We start from the raw sequence: 20,182 nt of genomic DNA on the forward strand, positions 1-20,182 counted from the left end.
TTTGCACTGATTACTTAACTTCTGTTGCTGAGGGAGTGAGGTTGCTGCTGAATGTAAGCAAATGCCTTTATTAAAGCAATTTGAGCCTTTGTCTTAACTTCCTTCTAGTATGCTCTATATTATGTTCCTGATTCTGGTTTTCCTAAGCAGCAGCTCTCCTGCAAGATTGTTTCATTTTGAATGACACTTGTCTGTGTGATGCCCTATTCCAGCTCTCTCCTCCTGTGGCTGAGGGAGAGCAGCAGGTGCCTCTTCCCTGTTCTCCTCATGTGGTTGGCCACACATTGGCCTTCATCCTGCTCAGTCCTTGTGTTTGAATATTAACAAGAGAATTGTAAAATGCCAATTTTAACTTCATATGATTATTATTAATAATAACTTGTTTCTGAAGAACACTTTCCTATGGATTGTGTTATATCCCAAATACACTGTACATATTGGTAAAAAAAATTACTATTAATTTGGGAGACAAAGACACAAGGTCTGCTGAGTTCGAGGCCAGCCTGGGACACACAGCAGGTTCTAGGCCAGTCAGGTCTACATACTGAGGGCCTGTCTTTAAGAAAACGAAGCAATCAAGGAAGGAGGGAAGTTAGGGCAGTAATCTGGGTCAGCAAGACTGCTCAGTGGGTAAAGGAATTTGCTGCCAAGCCTGGGCTCCTAATTCAGTTCTTGGGAATCACGTGGGAGAAGGAAAGAACCAACTCTCCCAAGTTGACCTTTGACCTCTACATAGATGTTATGATGTATGCCTCTCCCAGCCAGATATAAAGTGCCAGAACACGAAGTTACAAAAGTGGAGTATAGGATTGATGGAAAGCACAGTGAGGTAGTAGATGCAGGGACAACTTGGAGCTCCAGCTGTCTATGCTGGAGTGCAGATTAGACGTGATCAGTACACACCTCTCCAAACAGCATTTATCACGTGCACCTAGACTTGTTTATTATACATTTGACTTCTTATAAAGTGGGTGTGGCACATAATTGGTAAATAACAAAGTGCATGATATACTTTGCTATGAAGTCCAAATAGACTAAAAATGCTTTTGTAGAATTTTACCACATTCTTGTATCAATCTAGAGGCTTCAGGCTGCAGAATTATGAGGGTAAGTTGACATCAGTGTCAGTTGGTTTTCTTCATGTTAACAAGGAGGAGGAAGAAGTGTGTCAGAATCCCACTTACTCTTCAGTGGCGCCATGACTGTTTTCTTTTTTTTGCTTAGTCAGATATTAGTTTTTTATGTTCATTGCACTGTGGCAGCTCTCGACAAGACATAGTTTAGCATGTGTCATTACCAATCGCCCCAGTGAGCTTTTGTGGAAGTCAGTCAAAGGACAAATCAGGTCCTCATATGGGTGACATGGTTCTCTTTCCTCATCCGGATGCAGATGTGTGTTGATGTATGCTTGAGGCAAGAGGGTCAGCGGAGGCCAGCCTGGGCTACCTAGTGAGGCCTTGTTCAAAAAATACATAAAAAGATAGAGATTTAGCAGATATGAGTAAATTCTCTAAAGCACAAAGAGTAGCAACAAATAAAGTTTTTTCGTTGGGAAGTCTTAAGTCTCAGTATTTATTACCTTGCTTTTAAGGTAATTATTACATGCAACACAAATACTGGCCCATAGAAATCACGTTTATTCATTCCATGTAAACTCTAAATGGACCTGAACAAGTCTTAATATATAATGATACTTTTGGAAATGGTTTACTGTCCAGATGCCTAGACTAGTGTGCCAGGAATCAGTTACACTTGCTGTGTGTTCCTATATCCTGAAGGACCCCACGCACCATGTCTCCAGAAGGAGAAATGCTTTGATTTTTGTTTCTCTGTCCCAGCATTCTACCTGTTTCTGATTGACGGCCGATCTAAGTTCTGAACTTCTGAACAATGTTGGAGCCAGGAGGATGAGCAGAGATTGCTGGGCTGGTCCATGAGTTCAGTTAATTCAAGAACCTCTGTACCCAATGGCCTAGGCCATTGACTTCTTGAGAGTTGATTGTAGGAAGTCTCTTCTACAGTTGACGGGTGGTGTGGTCTACAGTTGACGGGTGGTGTGGTGTGTCTCACAGATGTCGATGTCGTGAATCCTGATGAGAAGTCCATCATGACTTATGTGGCGCAGTTCCTGAAGTATTCGAAGGATGCCCCTGGCGCTGGAGCTTCAGCTCAGGTATGTCTTCCTGTCTACTCTGTTTCTTTTGATTGTACACTAATGGTTTGATTTTAAAAAATGAAATATAAGTCGCACATACAACTTAAATGTGCAATCCATAGGAGTATGTAAACCATACATGAAGTCATGATATAAAATAGTTTCAATATCCGTAATGTTCTATCATGCCTCTTTTCTGGACGCCACACTTCATCCCTGGAAACTAATATTTGAATTTCTTCCACTGGAATTCGTTTTGTCTAATTTTTTTTTTTTTTCAAAGTTCAGGGGGTGGTTTGTCAAGCTTTGCTGAATTACCTCAACAGCTTCCAGATAGACATTGTGTCAGTTCTGTGTTAGTGTGACAGACAGCTTGGATAAGCAACCTAAAAGGAAAAGAGGTTTATGTTAGGCCACAGTTGAGAGGTGTTGGTCAGGTGGTACATCAAAATGGGCAGCGTGTAGCACAGCCAGGGAAACACAGATGAGAAAGACTGGAGTTCTGTGGTCCTCCCTTGGGATAGGCCCTCGATGGCTGAAAGCTTTCCACTGGGCCCAGGCTCTTAGCACTTTGTGCTGCTGGTGCCCTCTCTGGTGTTCAAGCCTGTAACCGTATTTGCCATTCAAGAGCCAAACTACAGTAGGCATTGCTCAGGATAAGTTATAAATTAAGCTACCTTTTGAACAACTTTAAGATTTATTTGGTTTTGTTTTGGGGAGACAGGGTCTCTCTGTGTAGCCCTGGATGCCCTGGAACTCACTGTGTGGACCCGGCTGCCTTTCGGTCCTGTAATCACCACTCTTGCCTGTTTATTTTGGTATTTTGCCTGCTCGTCTGTTTGTGCACCACATTCATGCGGTGCCCATGATGGCCAGAAGAGGGCATTGGATCTCCGTGTGGGTGCTGGGAACCAACCCTGGGTCTTCTAGAAGAGCCTCTGGTGCTCTTGACCACAAGCCATCTCTCCAGACCTTTTGAACAACGTAGAGGTGATAAAATTTTGATCTATTGTAACTTGTAGTTGTTTTGCCGAAATACTCATATACCATAAAATTAAGATATTGAAAGTGTTCAGCTTTGTAATTTTTAGGCATTCGTGTGAACTTGTGGCTGTTTCTCTCCGGTTTGGCACAGTTCACCATGCTTCCATGAAGATAAATGAGTGCAGTGAATGTGGCAAAATACCGAGTAAAATCCGTGTTATTTTAACAGCTCTTTTAAATGGCTTTCTCAGGCAGGTTTACGTACCTTTTGCCTTTCCAGATGTTACAGCTGTCAGCCACATTGTTGGTGATTCTGGAAGTTACACTGGGAGGTGGGTGGCAGGGGCTAGGCTTAGAAATATGGGGGTCATGGCTGACCTGCTGAGAGTTATCTCCTTCCTCATTAATTCTCATATAAAAATAAAATTACCAATTCAACTGATCACGAAATTGGATACCAAAATACTAAGCAGCCCTCTTGCTTACAAGAATAAGAAGGCCAATGAACAGGAAACTGTAACCTCTGGATTTACCTTCCAGCCGCCAAATCTGCATTCACATGTGAGCAAGCCCAATGCAGCGAGCATCTCAGAAGAAAGAGCTTCCCTCATGTCTACAGGATAGCATGCTCCGAAACTTTGCTAGTTGTGTGTGTGTGTGTGTGTGTGTGTGTGTGTATGTGTGTGTGTGTGGTTTTGTTTCTTAATGATCTTTAAGGTATTCATGATATCTTTTGGTGGGAATGTTTTTGGTGGTAAACCTGCTATAAAATGATTTAGGAGGCTGTCAAGATGACTTAGGGGATAAAAACGCTTGGCATTTGCTGAGCAAGCCCGGTGACCTGAGCTTAAATCTCTGCAACCCATGTAAAGGTGGAAGGAGAGAACCGACTTGTTAGAACTGTCTTCTGACCTCAATATTCATGGCTTGGCATGTGTGTATCCCCCCTCATCATACATAATAATAAATAACATTAAAAATTTAAAAAAAATTATGATGTTTCCCCAAAAAACTGAAGAATAATGGAAATGGATAGGATATACAGATATCTCTACTTTTTTTATTTTTGAGACAGAATTTCTTGTGTAGCCCTGGCTATCCTAGAATTTGCTAAGTAGACCAGGCTGGCCTTGGACTCCCAGAGATCCATGTGTCTCTGCTGCCTTTGAGCTGGGATTAAAGATGTGAGCTGGGTGATTTATTTACTTTTATGTCTCTGCATGTTTGCCTGTATGTATGTATGTATGTATGTATGTATGTATGTATGTATGACATGGGTATAGCTGGTGCCTGTGAAGCCAGAGGAGGGCATCAGATCCGCTGGAACTGGAGTTATGGACAATTGTGAACTACCTTGTGGTGCTGAGCATTGAACCCAGGTCCTTTGAAAGAGCAGTGAATGCTCTTAGCCTCTGAGCCATCTCTTCAGTCCCCATTATAAAATATATATTCTTTTGAGAAATCTTTATTTAAAGGCACAGAATGATTTTTGGATGTTAATTTCAGTCTATTTTAGATGTAAGGTGTCACAGGAACCAGGAGAATTACTCTTGGGCATAGTGAGTCCTTGGTGTAAAATAACATTAACCCACTGCTCTTTCAAATTGTCCATTTTATTGCTCATAGAAATCACCAAAGCTATGTAGGATATGATTCAAATATGTGTGTGCATGCATGCATGCTTATTTGTGTGAATTACAGGCCAAGGTGAAGGATGCTATGGTATGGCTCACTCTGCAAGAAAAGAAGCTGCAGAAGATGCAGAAGGATTCAGCCAATGAGACGTACTTCAACAAGTATCACGTGAGTAAGACTTTACACACTGGCTCATACTGTTTCGGGGAAAGAGTCAAAACCTTTTTGTTTTGGGAAAACATTTAGAAAAGTACACTTTAGAAAACTCTTAAGGGAGTAGTATTTAGTATTAAACAACCCCAGGACTCGGTGCTGGAGTTCTGGACAGTACCTCTTGAAGCCTTCATGGATGATGCTCTTGTTAAACACAGGTTCAGAGTCAGCAGCTCTGGCCAGGGCCTGAGATCCCGCGGTCCTAACGTGGTAGTTCATGCTGCTGGTTCATAGAGTAGTCTGAGCTACAGGGCTGTGCAACACGGGATGGTACACTGTAGCCCCTGGTCCCGGGCTCCTGCTTTTCCAAAAGACGTGGTATCAGAATAGAACCATGTCCATTTAAGTACTCTTTCTAAGTTATTTCCATGCTATACCTAGACCTGAGCAGTTGGGAAAGAGACCAAATGGTCCATGAGCCCTAAGAGATTTATCATCTTGTCCCTTATAATTATAAGTTCTCCAATCCCTGAGATTTTGAGTAGATCATTCCTTCATCATGAATATTAAATGAAAGGGAAACACAAAAGGCTATCCGTTGTATCTCTCAGCATTTTAGTTCAGGGCTTCAGCCAGGCCTCCTTTGTACAGTAGTGATGTTGTTATCACCGAACTGACCATTTGCTGTGGAGCAAGCCCTTTGCTTGTGAGTCTTTTACAGGTGAACACAGCTTGCTGAACATGGTGTTGTGACTTCACTTTCACACATGAAGGCATTAAGGTTTAGAGGTCACTAAGTGACTTCTCTGAATTTCTACAGTGTCTCAAGAGTAGAGTGTATCTTTAAGGTTCCGGCTCGATTCACAGTCCGTTGGTTTTCCAGGACATGTAAATTATTAACTGGACAATCTTGAGGGAGCCAGTGAAGGTTTCTCAGAATCCTCTGTAATTTTGTGCTTCCCACCAGTTCTCTGTCCTGAATAAGGAAGATACTGTCATGTGCTTAGGTAGCCCTTAGTGCTTTCTGGGCCTCCATTCCCCTGTGGGAGCTGGATGAATCAGCCTTTCCAAATCCATCATTGAATGCATCATATGACTCCTGGACCATGCTGTCCAGCTTGACTTGAAGTCTGTAGGGAAGGAAAGGACCAGAATTCTCTTCTTCCTTGGCTCAGCATAGGATCTATGGGTTTCTTCTCCCAGACATGTTTGAACTTAGTGTTCAAGTACCTTGTTCCCACTACATCTTTGATTTAGTAATGTATCATAGACTCATGTTCCTTCAATAGAAGGTTTTATGATGTTGTTACTTATCAGAGATAAAGTAAATTATTTGTTTTTTATTTACTTAATTATATTCAAGCCTAAGCATTACTAATTTCCTCAGCCTGCCCATGAATTCTTGAGTTCAAATAATTTTTTGTCTCAGCCTGGGACTATATCTGGGACTATAAAAGTCCCTACTACTATACCCAGCTTATATCAAGTATAATTAGGAATGTTATTAATGATTGTATAATGTTTTAAATAACACAGAATTGATGACTCTAAAACATGACTATTGAATACCAATGCAAACCAAGAAAACCTTTGTGTCTGAAATTCTGAGTGCAGGCAGAAGGGGATTTTTAGTGTGTATAGAATGCATTGGGAAGAGTCAGCATAATCTCTGTTAGTCACTTTGAAAGTCATTACATGTCTCAGATGTGTATTCTGTGCACTTGGGGAGCTGAGACAGGAGGATTGGTGTGAGTCTGAGGCCAGCCTTAGATACATAGTTCCATCCCGATCTGAGGTAGAGAGTAAGACCCATCCCACGAGACCAAAGACAGCTGCCATCATTTATAAACGATAGTTGCAGGCCAGCAGTTCTCTTGGCCGCTCTGGGTTGGAAAGATTTTGCATGTGGCATCATGATCCGTCCTCCAGAGACAGCTTTGGGACTCCCTTGCAGTAGAAATCCAGCAACCGACACCCCTCCTGTGTCGCTTTGCTGTTTACTCAAATGATCAGAAGAAACCAGATCAGAGAGAGGATGCTGGATTCAGAGATTGTACCTTCATCTAAGCCTGGCCTAAGCATAACCTTTAGCTCTAGACCTTGAATTGGCAGATTACATTTTGTAAACGGAATCAAGTGTTTTAAGGTATTATAAAATGCTGTTCTAATCACAGAGTCTGCTATCCTGTATGGAGTCATTGAATAAAGAAAAGGAACCCTTTGTGGACGTCCTGTCACTGAAAGGGAACATGAATGAGCTGAATGAAGATCAGTTACGATTGAGACAAGGCTGGGCCGGCCTCATGCACCAGGTGACTGTGTTATTATGTTGCCTTAGTAGAACACTTCTGGGGGGGGGGCAGCTTTTTTTCGGGGGTGGGTGAAGACTTGACTCTGGATATTCATTAGGAATTCTGTAGGGACAGGATAGATGCTTCATCAGGAAATAGGATCATGCTTTGTTTCTCCCCCCACCCCCATGACATTATTTAGATAGGAATTGAATTTAAAAAGAAGTTTGTAGCATTCTGCTTAAATGTGAGATTATCCAAAGCGACACTGGCCATCAATTCTCGGTTTACCATGGTGGCTAACATAACGTTTGCTGTTGTAGGTAATTCATGGGAACTGTAGCTCCTTCGCTCCCATCATTTGTCAATATCAGTAGATGCTTGAAAAGTTATGTGGACAACCTGGAAACACATGTAGGATGACTGTGTTTGTGGGTGTCGTACACATTTATGTTTTTCATCCTTTTAAGTTTATTAGGACTTGGTGTGTGGCCCAGCTTATGGTCTGCCATATAACGGCATGCTTTTGTAAAAGCCTGTACTCTTCAGCAATCTGGTATGCTATTAATATCAGTTAAGACAAGCTGGCTAATACTCTTGTCCAACATATCTGTGCCTTGACTGGCATTTGTCTTATTCTATAACTGCTGAAAGGGAAGCATAAAAATCTGTGGAAACCTTCCTTTAATTTTGTCAAGTTCTGCTTACTTTGTGCATTTTAAAACTTTATTAGGTGCTTGCAGATTTATGATAGTTATGTCTTTCTGATGAAATGACACTTTATGGAACAGCCCACTAAATATAAGTAATATGTATATAAATAAACTTATATTTAGTGAATATATATACACACACACACATATATACATACACATATGTATATTCAAAACTTGTGTTTAGTGAGACTGTTTTGCTTGGTGTCTGCTTCATCTGATATGAATGTCATGTTTTGACCCTGCTGTTCTGATGCTGTGAATGTCATGTTTTGACCCTGCTGTTCTGATGCTGTTTGAATTACACATTTCCCCTTCATTTATTTCAACCCACTTTAGTGCACATCTATTAAAGGCAACACATGAAATTTTCTTTCCTTATTTTTTTATGGCAGTCCTGGCCTTTTAATTGGAGAGTTTAATACATTTATACTTAATACAATTGTTTTTACCATTTAACTTAGGTTTATCATTTTACTCTTTGAGTGTTCCCTCTGTTTTTGAATCTCCATTCTTTTCTTTTTTTAATTCTGTTTTAATATGTCTATCAGCTTTGGGCTCTGTTTGTTTATTTTTACTCCAAGGGTTATATGAATGTACATTCTAAACTGTTTACAGTCTACATTTTGAGCTGTGCAGTTTCTCATTGTATATCTTCTTTTACCATCTAACATTTGTTCTTCAAAGTTTTTTTTTAATTTAATTTTGTTATTATTCCTTAGATGCCTGTTAGTTTTCTAATGAGAGACAGGAAGTGTGTGGATCCAGATGGGAGAGGAGGTGGGGCGGAACTGGGAGGAGTAGGGGGGAGGGGAAACTGTAATCAGAATACATTGTATGAAAAAGTACATTTTTCAACGAAAGAAAAAATATTTATTATATTTTTCATTATGTGTATGTCTATGTGTCTCTGTGTGGGATGTGCACAGGAGTGCAGGTATGACAGAGACAGAGGCATTGGGATGTCATGAAGCCAGTTTGTTAGGCACACGACATGGGTGCTGGGAACTGACGTGGGCCTCTGTAAGAGCGGTACACACTCTTAACTGCTGAGCCATCTCTCTGGCACTCCATGCAACATACTTGCAATCAGATAGTTCATTTGCCTCCTGTTCATTGTGCTATGCTTGTTTTGTTTATAAATATGTGTCATGTGTGTATTTTTGGCTCTGAGCAAGCTTATTTTAAAGATTTTTAAAAAGTTTTTCATTTGTTGTTGTTGTTGTTGGTGGTGGTGGTGGTGGTGGTGTGTGTGTGTGTGTGTGTGTGTGTGTGTGTGTGTAGGTAATGATGGAGGCCAGAAGAGGGCGTTGAATCCTCTGGAGCTAGATTTATGGGTGGTTGTGAGTAGCCCAACCTGCATGCTGGGAACTGATCAGTGGTCCTCTGAAAGAGGAACAAGATCTCTTAACCGCTGACTTATCTCTCCATTCCTCATTTTAAATCATTTAAGAGAAAAATGTAGTCTTTCATGTTTACCTAGATATTTACCACTGCTAGCTGGGCATGGTGGTGCACACCTTTAATCCCAGCACTTGAGGGGCAGAAACAGGTGAATCTCTATGAGTTCAAGACCAGCCTGGTCTATAAAGCGAGTTCCAGGCCTGCTAGAGTTACACAATGAGACCCTATCTCAATAGAGCAAGGGACAAAGAAGGATATATACCATTTCTAGTTCTTCCTGTAGACTTTGAGCAGCTCCTTACCTGATAACATAACATTAGCAGATTTGTTTCATTTTCCTTGATCTCTAAATGTGTTTATTTTGCCTTTATTTTTTAAAATAAATTTTATTAATATCTAATACACATCTTATAATTCACTCATTTTAAATAGATAATGAAATGATTGTGTGTGTATGTGGGTATTTGTCATGTGTTGCATAGTGTATGTATTTGTGGTATGTGCACTTGAGTGGGCAGATGTGTGGGTGCAAGCCTGTTTGCAGGCCAAAGAATAACATTCACAAAGGGAGTGTAGAATGATTTGTGTGTTCAGTGGGAATGGGAGGGAATGAAGGTAAATGTCACCTCTGTTTGTCTTCTAAAAAGTTTTGATTTCATTTAATATATAGAGCTTTCATTTAATTGTGCAAAGAACTATAGTTGAATTAGAGCAGTGTTTGCTAAGCTTTTTTTCCCTACTTATTTTATTCAGAGCATATAGGAATATAAAAATAGGCATACCAACCATTTACTAAATTATATAAATCATAAAGGATTTAATTTTAGGCAGGTTGACGTACTTGCAGTCAAGCCTGATGACCCATGTTCAACCTACATGGTAGAAGATGAGGACCTGGATCAGGATGGGGTTTGCTGAAGGAAAGAAGAGGGAAGATGAAGTGGAATATTGATGTCTGGTTAGGGGCTGGTGAGATAGCAAGCTGTGTGTGTGTGTGTGTGTGTGTGTGTGTGTGTGTGTATAAAGTGAGTTTACAGTGCTGTCTCTAGGGACAGTTTCTGTTCTTCTAGAGAACTGACTAAAACCAGAGTCAAAGAACCCAAGGGCATGCGGTGTTTTGGACAGTTCTTTCTGTGACTGTCCTAGTTTGGAGGAGAACTTTATGTAGTTCGAATTTCCTCCATTGCAACTTATTCGAGATTCATCCAAATCTTTCTTTTTCTTGTGCTTTCTTTTTCAACAGCTCTTAAACTAATTACATTCCTCTTCTGCAAGCAGTAAAATACTGTTTAGAGCTAAGAAGTTTGCCCACTGATAAAGTTCCTTTAATAAATTGGCTTTGGCTTTGTGAGGCACATGAAGTAAATATGTGTAGGTGGAGAAATCTGCCGGGCGAGTGCTGACAAAGGATGACTCTCTGCCGTATTTCAGATCGCTGAGTGGAAAGCCCAGCTGGATGACGCCTTGCCATCACCACTCAAGGAGACTGAAGCGTGGCTCAAGGATGTGGAGGGGCTCGTGGAGGAAGGGCCGCCGACCTCCCAGAATTACTCAGAAGTTGCCGCTCTGATCCAAGGGAAAATGTCATTATTCAAGGTGGGAAAACTGCCGAGTGGTGGTGGCGCACGCCTTTAATCCCAGCACTCGGGAGGCAAAGGCAGGCGGATCTCTGTGAGTTTGAGGCCAACCTGGGCTACAGAGTGAGTTCCAGGAAAGGCGCAGAGATACACAGAGAAACCCTGTCTCGAAAAACAAAAAAGAGAGAGAGAGAGAGAGAGAGAGAGAGAGAGAGAGAGAGAGAGAACAAGATGGGAAAACAGATTTGTGGGAAAATAGACCCTTTGTTAGCGTCTGTCCTTGAGGAAGATTGTGTTCTACAGAGAAGAGAAGGAAATACAGTAGTGGCCGAGCACGGGGTAGCACGAGTCCCTGGAATCCAGAGGGACTTTCATGAGTGCTGGGCATGGTGGTGCCCGCTGTAATCCCAGATCTTGGGACGTAGAGGCAGGAGATCTGGAGTTCAGGATCATCCTTGGCTAGATAGTAAATCTGAGGCCAGCTGGGCAACATGTGATCCTCTGACAAAAACCAGCCCCAACCAAACAGGGGCTTTCATTCATGACTGTTGTGCTCTTTAAAGACAGAAATCAGGGAAGGTAGAAGAAGCCAGTCACTTCTGAAGCAACCGTGACATCTGACCAAAATAAAAAAGATGCCAAGTGGAAGAAGCTGGTTTAAAGTGAGGGCAATTGGGTCTTCACTGCAAATGTGTGAGCAACTTTGATTTGTAAGAGTTAGGGCAGTTGTGTCTCTAGAGGGACAGAGAGACAGAACAAAAGATTTTGCTAATGACTTTGCCAAAGACACTTCATGCTGCTCTTTGGGAAAATATCCCACTTAATCCCTTTTGTGCTGAAATAAGCGTTCATGAAAATCTTGGGTCAAAGGAAGAGATGAGAACCTGTCATGGTGCCTCATGCCCATGCTCATAGCACTCTGGAGGCTGAGGCAGGAGCATTACCATGAATTTCAGGCCAGTCTAGGGTACATTGTGAGTTCCAGGCCAGTAGGCACTACAATGCATGGCCCTATCTCAGTCAGCTAATCAATCAATCAATCAATCAATCAGTCAATCAATCAGTTAATCAATCAGTCAGTCAATCAGTAGGTCAGTCAGTCAGTCAATCAAGCTTTTGGCTTTTTTGAAAACAGATATCACATAGGCACAATGGACATTCTTTCCATTGCAGTGTGTAGAGATAAACCTGATTTTCATGTTTCCATATTTCTTTCAGAGTCTGATGGGCAGCTCTGACTATCATTCGAATATTCTCTTGGCCTTTGAAAACCAAGATGAGAACCACCTGCCGGTCGTGCCCCCTGACAAACTGGAGGAAATGAAAAGACGGTTCGTAACTGTGTTATTTCACCACCGCCTGCTCACGGCTAACAGTAGCGTTGCTAGTGTACCACGAGCGTAGAGACTTTGAGCATAGAGACGTCTGACACATTGGCTTCCCCATCTTGATAACCACACCTTCACGGTGTTGCAGTAACAGCACACATGGTTCCCGTCCTGTCTCATTGAGCAATAGACTCCTGGGAGGGGAGCTTCGCCTTTCTGAGCTCCCTCATTTTCACATTTGTGAACATGGGTTCCTGGCAGTCACCCTGTCCATGTCTCACAAGGGTATCAGGTCAAGACAAGGGGTATATAAGTGCACTTTCATAGAGTAAAAGTAGGGAACAGAGGTATGGTTCATCAGGTAAGAACCCTGGCTATGCAGTCATGGGAACCAGAGTCTGGATCCCAGGACCTGTGTGACAAGCTGGGATTCCATAAATACCCATCACTGCAGCTCCAAGGGATCGAAGGCTTTTTTCTGGCCTCTGTGCATAGGCAGCTGTACTCACACCCACACATGTTCCCATACATTCATGAAGGCACACATAGACATAAGTAAAATAAATCTTAAAAATAGAAAATTGTAAAATAGTATCAGTATAGGGCCAGGGAGATGGCTCAGTGGTTAATAGCACTTACCACTCTTGTAGAGGACCCAAATTCGGTTCCCAGTACCTCTGTTGGGTGGCTCACAACCATCTATATAACTCCAGCTCCAAGGGATCCAGTGCCTTCTTCTGGCCTCTTTAGACACCTGCACTCACTTGTGCATGTACACACACACACACACACACACACACACACACACACACACACACACGAATAATAACATAAAAATCTTTAAAAAAATACACATCAGTATAGAAGTCATTTAACTGAATGACACCGTCTTTTGTTTTATTTTTACTCGTAAGTAACTTATTGCAATAAGAGAATGCTAGCCTTAATAATGAAAGTGTCTTCATATTTGAGCTTTAAAACAATTGTAGTTGCATCAAATTATACAGAGGTTTTTAAACTCTAAGATATTTTGTTCCTTGGGGTGTTCTTATAGGATTTCTCAATAAGGGAATAATTTCTTCAGAAAAATGTTCTGTTACATTTTTACTTTAGAAATGGTTGCTTTATATCTTGCCACAGTGTTTATTTTATATAATTTTAAAGAAAGAAGAGAGGGACAGAAGGGGACACACACACACACACACATACACACGGTGGGGAGGCGAGGGAGGGATGCAGCACTCTTGAGGATACTTTTGAGTTCCATGTGTTAGAATAGAAGAAAAAAAAACCTAAAGCACAGTGTTATTAAAAATGCCAAACCGATTTCTGACACTTGGTCAATTATACAACCTGCTTTTTTTTCCAGAATCAACAACATTTTGGGTAGAAAATTCATCCCACTTCTGGAGTTTCGTGACTCCAAGTGCTCAGTCCTTGCATTGCTGGATGAAGCGAAGGCAAAGTTGGATGTTTGGAACGTCCCTTATGGGAGCAAGGAGTCCGTGGAAGTCCTCCTGGAAGACTGGCGTGTGAGCTGCGGCGGTCTGGGTGTGGGCATGGCTTCCTGGGTCTGATTCTGGAATTCTTCTGATCTGGGGTTGGGTTTTTGTTGGTAGGGCTCGTTAGCTTCCGTTCTCCTGGAGAAAAACATGAGTGGTGGTCAGACAGCAGGTAGACAAGAGTAGGAAGGTGAGGATTGCCGTGTCCAAGATGGAGTTAGGATGGTCAATACCACAGGGAAGGCGTCACTGTGTTCTTCCCGTTACAACTTCCTTCATTTATACATTTTTCATATTTTTTTCTTTTTTGATTTACTCTTTCATTCAACAGTTAACTTTTCTTCGAAAACTTTGGGCTTAGCCTCTCAAGTTTTACTTTTGATTTTTTGAAAATATATTTTAAGTTACTTTGATTTGTAAGTGGCAGCAGGTGCATGCCACAGAGGGCATGTGGCAGTCACATGACAACCTGTGGGAGTCAGTTCTCGTCCATCATGTGGGTCCCAGGGATGGCACTCAGTCCTTCAGGCTTGGGGGCGAGTGCTTTTATGCCCTGTGGAGCCTTCTTGCTGCCCCCCTGTCCCAAGTTGAATAGGAAATGGCCTAACTGCTTCCAAGAAAACAAAACAAAACAAAAACCCAACTTGTTTCAAGTGTGGGTGTGTCCATGCAGAAATTTAAGCGGAAGCTCCCCACCGGTACCTTCTTCGTTGCTAGTTTCAACCTTCCTTTTGTTTGTTTGTTTTGCTTTTGGGAATGAAGGGTAAGCGGGAGGGGGGGGGGAGGGCAGGGCTCCTGGAAAAGCCAAAATTACAAGTTTCAGAGGAAAATGGAAAAACATGATAAAGACATATTTATTTACCATTTATATTTTTTGTTTGTTTCTCGAGACAGGGTTTCTCTGTGTAGCCCTGGCTGTCCTAGAACTCTCTGTAGACCAGGCTAGCCTGGAACTCACAAAGATCTGCCTGCCTCTGTAAAACCCCCCCCCCCCAATGTTAGGATTAAGGGTATGGGCTACCACTGACAGGCTATCATTTATCATTTAAATACTGTGCTCTCAAATTGGAGGCATCATTCTAAACTGGGCTAGGTTTTATTTCTATATAAAATATATAGAATAATACTATATATAACCTTTTATCGTCTCTAAAGTTTTAGTTTTCTTTTTCTGGGCTTTTGTTTGCTCGTTTGTATTTTTTTTTTTTTAAGATTTATTTATTTATTATGTATACAGTGTTCTGCCTCCATGTTTACGTGCAGGCCAGAAGAGGGCATCAGATCTCATTACAGATGGTTGTGAGCCACCATATGGTTGCTGGGAATTGAACTCAGGACCTCTAGATGAGCAGCCAGTGCTCTTAACCACTGAGCCATCTCTCCAGCCCACTCATTTGTATTTTTAAGACAGGGTGAGGTTGGTCTCAAACTCCCTATCTTGTAAGTGCTCGATTACAGGAGTGTGCCACCATGCCCAGCTTTGGATTTACATTTTGCTATTTCAGTAGTCATAGTAGTTTGCTGGCACAAAATTAAGAGTATGATCAGTGGTTCTCAACCTTCCTAATGCTATGATCCTTTAACTCTTTCCTATGTTGGGACCCTCAGCCATAAAGTTATTTTTGTTGCTACTTTATAACTGTAATCTTGCTACTATTATGAATTGTAAATATCTGTGTTTTCTGATGGTCTTAGGTGACCCTTATGGAAAGGATTGTTCAACATTCCCTCCTCCAGGAGGGTGTGACCCTTAGGAAGAGAACTAATGATGTAATAAACAGTGAGTTTAGAGTCAGGGCCAGGTTAGCTTGGTGTTTGTTCCATGGTTTTCCACAGCTGATTTAGGTAACGGTAATGTCATGGATGCTCGCGTGCCAGTGGGGACAGCACCTGGCAGAGTATCACAATGCGACTACTGAGGACTAGTTAATGTGACTAGAGCCTGGGAGACAAAGCGATTGATACAGTTACACAATGTTACTAAAGCGGGTGAATTAGAAGGTTTTGGGTTTGTTCTCGGAGATGAACTTGCCCTTCCCAGCAAGAGGAAGCAATGTAAAGTCCCATGACCATGTTAAGCTAACTGAGAGTGACAGATAACCCTGTGTCATTGTGCCCTCACATCTGCTAAGGCCTGGCCACCCTGCATGAACTGTTCCCTCCTTTTTTGCTACTGCAGTGTGTTGCCATATTAAAGTCCTCAAGAAAACTTGGCAAGTCTGACCTTTGCTGGCATCATAAACCAATATCTGGATTTCTTCACACATTTTCAAAAGTAAACTCTGTCAATATTTTTTTTTTCCTTTCCTTCACAGAAATTTATTGAAGAGAAAAAGTTCCTGGCTCAACTTGATACTTCTTTTCAAAAATGTGAAGAAATGTTTAAGAATTTGGGTAAAGTATCCTAGTTAATGCTTTTAATGGTGTGGCCATCGTTTCAAGGTGGCCTTTGTTCCCCTTTAGTGGTTTGGAAATTAACTTTTTCCATGTATGTTTTCCTTGGAAAATTCTTGCTTTTTTTTTGCTTTTAATATTGCCAGGGAACATGCTCGTTTGTCTGTTAATGCAAATAGTTTCCTTAATACTGTTTACAAACGAAAACTATCTTCTAAGACTCGTTTTTTGTTTTGCTGATGTAGCTGGAGAATGTGAGAGTGTTGAGGAGGAGTTTGTGACGTTGGAAAAGGATGTTCACGAGTGCAGACAGCGCATACATAACACGAAGGCCACGTTACAAAGAGTGCTGGAGTGTTGGGCAACGTATGAGGAAGACCTCCAGCTATTGAAGACTTCTTTTGAGGCAACAAAGAAGGAGCAAATTAAAGAGGTATTTGAAGTCCAGGGCACTGCCCCAGTTTTTCTTTTTCTTTTTGGAGACAGCTCAGTAGACCAGGCTAGCCTTGGCATTCATCTGCCTCTACTTCCTGAGTTCTGGATTCAAGCAAGCATTACCATGCTCAGCTAGATTTACTCTTTTATTTCTTTTTGTTTGGAGGCCCATTTTCACTCCTAAGGTGAGTGTCTACAAAAGAGTAAAAACATACCTTCTAGAAAATTCTCCAAGATCTTGGGAAGAACTTTGTTTTTTTTTTTCTAATGTAATTGTCAGAGAGTATTTTCTTCACATTGTATGTTTATAGACACACACACACACACACACACACACACACACACACACACACACACACACACACCAGTTTACATAAATAATACAGCTTTTAGAAAAAAAATATTTATTTTTTTGAGATAAGGTTTCATTTACCCCAAGCTGGCCTTGAAGTCCCCCCATAGTGGACAGTGACTTCGAACTTCTGACCTCCTGCCTCCACCTCCTGAGTTCAAGGATTATAGGTGTGCAGTACATACCCAGTTTGTGCAATGCGTGGATGGAGCCTGAGGCTTTGTGCATGCTTGGCACACATTCTGCCAACTGAACTCCATCTTCATCCCCCTACTGCCCTTCTCTTTAGAGAGTACGGAAAAGACACTGAGAAGGATTAATAAGGGTTGATGTTGTAGTACGGCACTTGTCTGACACGTGGGAGGCTCTGGGATCTGTTAACCTCGACTCTCTTTTTAAACAGGTTCTTGGCTATGTGATCCAGGCTGGCTTTGGAGGCAAGATTCTCCTGATTTCATGGAACTGCCTTAGTGATAGGATTATAGGCATGTACCACCATGCCTACCTAAATCACTATTTTTTTCAGAACTATAATATTCTATTCAGTTAAAACCTTTACCCTTAAATCCTTCCTGAATTTTTCCCACAAAGGGTCCCAGACTGGTTGACCAATAGAGGCCACACCACCTTGGTAATGGTTTTACCAAGGCCAATACTTACTTAACACTTCCCAATTTAACTCATCTAGTTCAACAACTTAATAGCAGTATGGGCCCTAGGAGACAGATGCCTCCAAGTCCACTTCAGATGTAAAAGACTAACAAGATCTCTGGCTGCCTGGGGCATCGTGGCAGAGGTTTAAGGTTGTATGTTCAAGATGGCAACTTTTCTGAGTTATGTATTTTAATATCAGATGTGTGGGAGGAGTGTTAGTGTAATTCATTATTATTTTCATACGCTGGCTAGGAGATAGTATTTATTCCTGTCATTGGTTTTCATTGTGGTGGTGGCACACGCCTTTAATCCCAGCACTTGGGAGGCAGAGCCAGGCGGATCTCTGTGAGTTCGAGGCCAGCCTGGGCTACAGAGTGAGTTCCAGGACAGACTCCAAAGCTACACAGAGAAACCTGTCTCAAAAATAAATAAACACAAACAAACAAACAAAAGAAAGTGAGTCTAGCTAGCCTTTCACACTGAATGTCTTCCAGATGGAGAGGAATTACTTCATGGACAGTAGGTTCTTGGTATGAAAGAGTTGAGCCGAGTGTACAGAGCTGAGTATAGAGAGTGACTTGAACTTAGTGAGTCATCATGTCTCCTTGTCACCTAGGTTGGTCCTACAAGTTCTTCTGTTTTCAGGGTCTGATACTAAAATATACCTAAACCTGAGGCAAGCTGCCATCTTGAATGTGATCCCAACCCTCTGCTGAGATGCCCTGGGCTGCCAGAGGCCTTGCAAGAGACTTTTAACTGGGAAGGAGACTTGGTAGCATCGGTCACATATACTGTGCCACTAGCACAGTTGGACTAGATGACAAATAATTCTTGGCCTTGAGACTAAATGAAACAGTTTCAAGGTGGTATGCCCTCTTGATCTAGTGAGTCAGGGAAACCTCTGCTGTTAGTTCACCAGGCACTTAGAATGATTGACAGGCACTTCTGAAGAGTCTGGGGTCAGGATCAAGACAGTGCCTGGCACCTGCCACACAGCAATCTGAGACAAGCTGGGGAGTTCTCTACGAGGGAGTCAGTGTCTCTGCAAAGGCCTTCCCACTCAGTCTTGCTGAGAGTCAGCCTTTGTAGAGAACTTTTTTGTTGTTGTTGTTTTGTTTTGTTGTTTTTTGAGACAGGGTTTCTCTGTGTAGCTTTGGTGCCTGTCCTGGGATCTCTCTCTGTAGACCAGACTGGCCTTGAACTCAACAGCGATCTGCCTGGCTCTGCCTCCCATCCTGGGATTAAAAGCATGTGCCACCACTGCCCGGAGAGATTTATTATAGATATTAGTAATACTAATATACCATTAAATATTTCTTTCACTTACGTGTAGGTTCCCTTTGAGACCCTTTCCCAGTGGAATGCAAAATATACCTCTCTAAATGAGGTGGGAAGTTTCCTAACTGAAGTCAGCAATGGTGAAGTTGGATCATCTGTTTCTAAAGAACTGAGAAGGCTGAACAAAAGATGGAGAAAGTTTATCACAAAGACTCCACTTGTAAGTTGTTGTTTCTGGTAACGGCTTCCTGGAGAGATCATCCACGTACTTTATCATTCGGTTATACAGGCAGAGCTCAGTGGCCGTTAGCAGACTCACGATTGTGCAGCCGTCAATGCAGTCAGGCTTTTTTTGGAGTATGTGGTATATATGCATACCTGTCTGTACATGTAAGGGTGTGTGTGTGTGTGTGTGTGTGTGTGTGTGTGTGTGTGTGTGTGTGTGTGCATGTGTGCGTGCGTGCACACGCACACACACCTTTCTCAACTGCTGTTCACATTATTTTTGAGACAAGGTCTCTTACTGAATCTTGAGCTCACCAATTGGCTAGACTAGCTTGCTGTCAACCCCAGTGACCCTGTCTGTGACTCCCCAGCCCTGGGATTACAAATGCACACCATTATGACCTGGCTTTTCTGTGGGTGCTGGGGATCCGAACTCAGGTCCCCAGTTTGCCTGACTGCTGGCTTTAGAACACTGTTATCATCTATCAATATTTCTTTTCCAACCTCCCAGTCCTAGATAGCCACCAGTCCATTTTTTTATTTACATTATTTATTTATTGTCTATAGATTTGCTGTTTTGGACTTTTCATATAAATAGAATCATATGTGGTGCCTCATGACAGTGCTTTTAAGGTTCATCCAGATGTCCTGTATAATGGCACTTCATTCCTTTCCACTGGAGAGTGGAGGCCTACTGTATGACGATGTCAAGTTGCATTTGATACGCATCTCGGTTCTCTCCACTCTATGGGCTATTATAGCCACTATAGTTATGAACTAAAAAAAAAAAAAATAGACATAAAGGTATTCTAATTTCTTTTGAGTATACTTATGTTGAAAAGAACTTTATAATTGAGCCTTTTCTACCATATGCCTGTCAGTTCCTTTACCCAAAACATAAGCATTGTTTTGCCTATCCAAGCTCCTTAAGAAACTATACAAGATCTTATTTATCTTTATATTAATATTTATCATAAAACAGAATTATAATAAAAATGTCTTAAATTATTCTCTTACTTGTTTACAACCATTTCTTAGACATTTTTAGTAGAAATTGTGTGTGTGTGTTTGTGAGAAACTCTGCCTAGCTGAGGATGGGCTT

General features: G+C 41.7%; 1 protein-coding gene across 9 annotated transcripts in view; it reads left to right on the forward strand.

Moving 5' to 3' along the window:
• The window catches only part of Syne2 (spectrin repeat containing nuclear envelope protein 2), a 320,737-nt gene that overhangs the window by 84,319 nt on the left and 216,236 nt on the right, over nt 1-20,182 (forward strand). For all 9 annotated transcript variants that reach the window (XM_037210622.1, XM_037210625.1, XM_028876051.2 and 6 more), the window contains exons 9-17: nt 2,073-2,173; nt 4,841-4,942; nt 7,102-7,239; nt 10,767-10,931; nt 12,131-12,243; nt 13,610-13,772; nt 16,058-16,136; nt 16,382-16,569; nt 18,911-19,075. In XM_037210622.1, the coding sequence (XP_037066517.1) occupies nt 2,073-2,173; nt 4,841-4,942; nt 7,102-7,239; nt 10,767-10,931; nt 12,131-12,243; nt 13,610-13,772; nt 16,058-16,136; nt 16,382-16,569; nt 18,911-19,075 (1,214 nt within the window). The remainder of the gene's footprint in view (nt 1-2,072; nt 2,174-4,840; nt 4,943-7,101; nt 7,240-10,766; nt 10,932-12,130; nt 12,244-13,609; nt 13,773-16,057; nt 16,137-16,381; nt 16,570-18,910; nt 19,076-20,182) is intronic.

The sequence above is a fragment of the Peromyscus leucopus genome, chromosome 14, assembly GCF_004664715.2.
Source record: "Peromyscus leucopus breed LL Stock chromosome 14, UCI_PerLeu_2.1, whole genome shotgun sequence".
NCBI lineage: Eukaryota > Metazoa > Chordata > Mammalia > Rodentia > Cricetidae > Peromyscus > Peromyscus leucopus.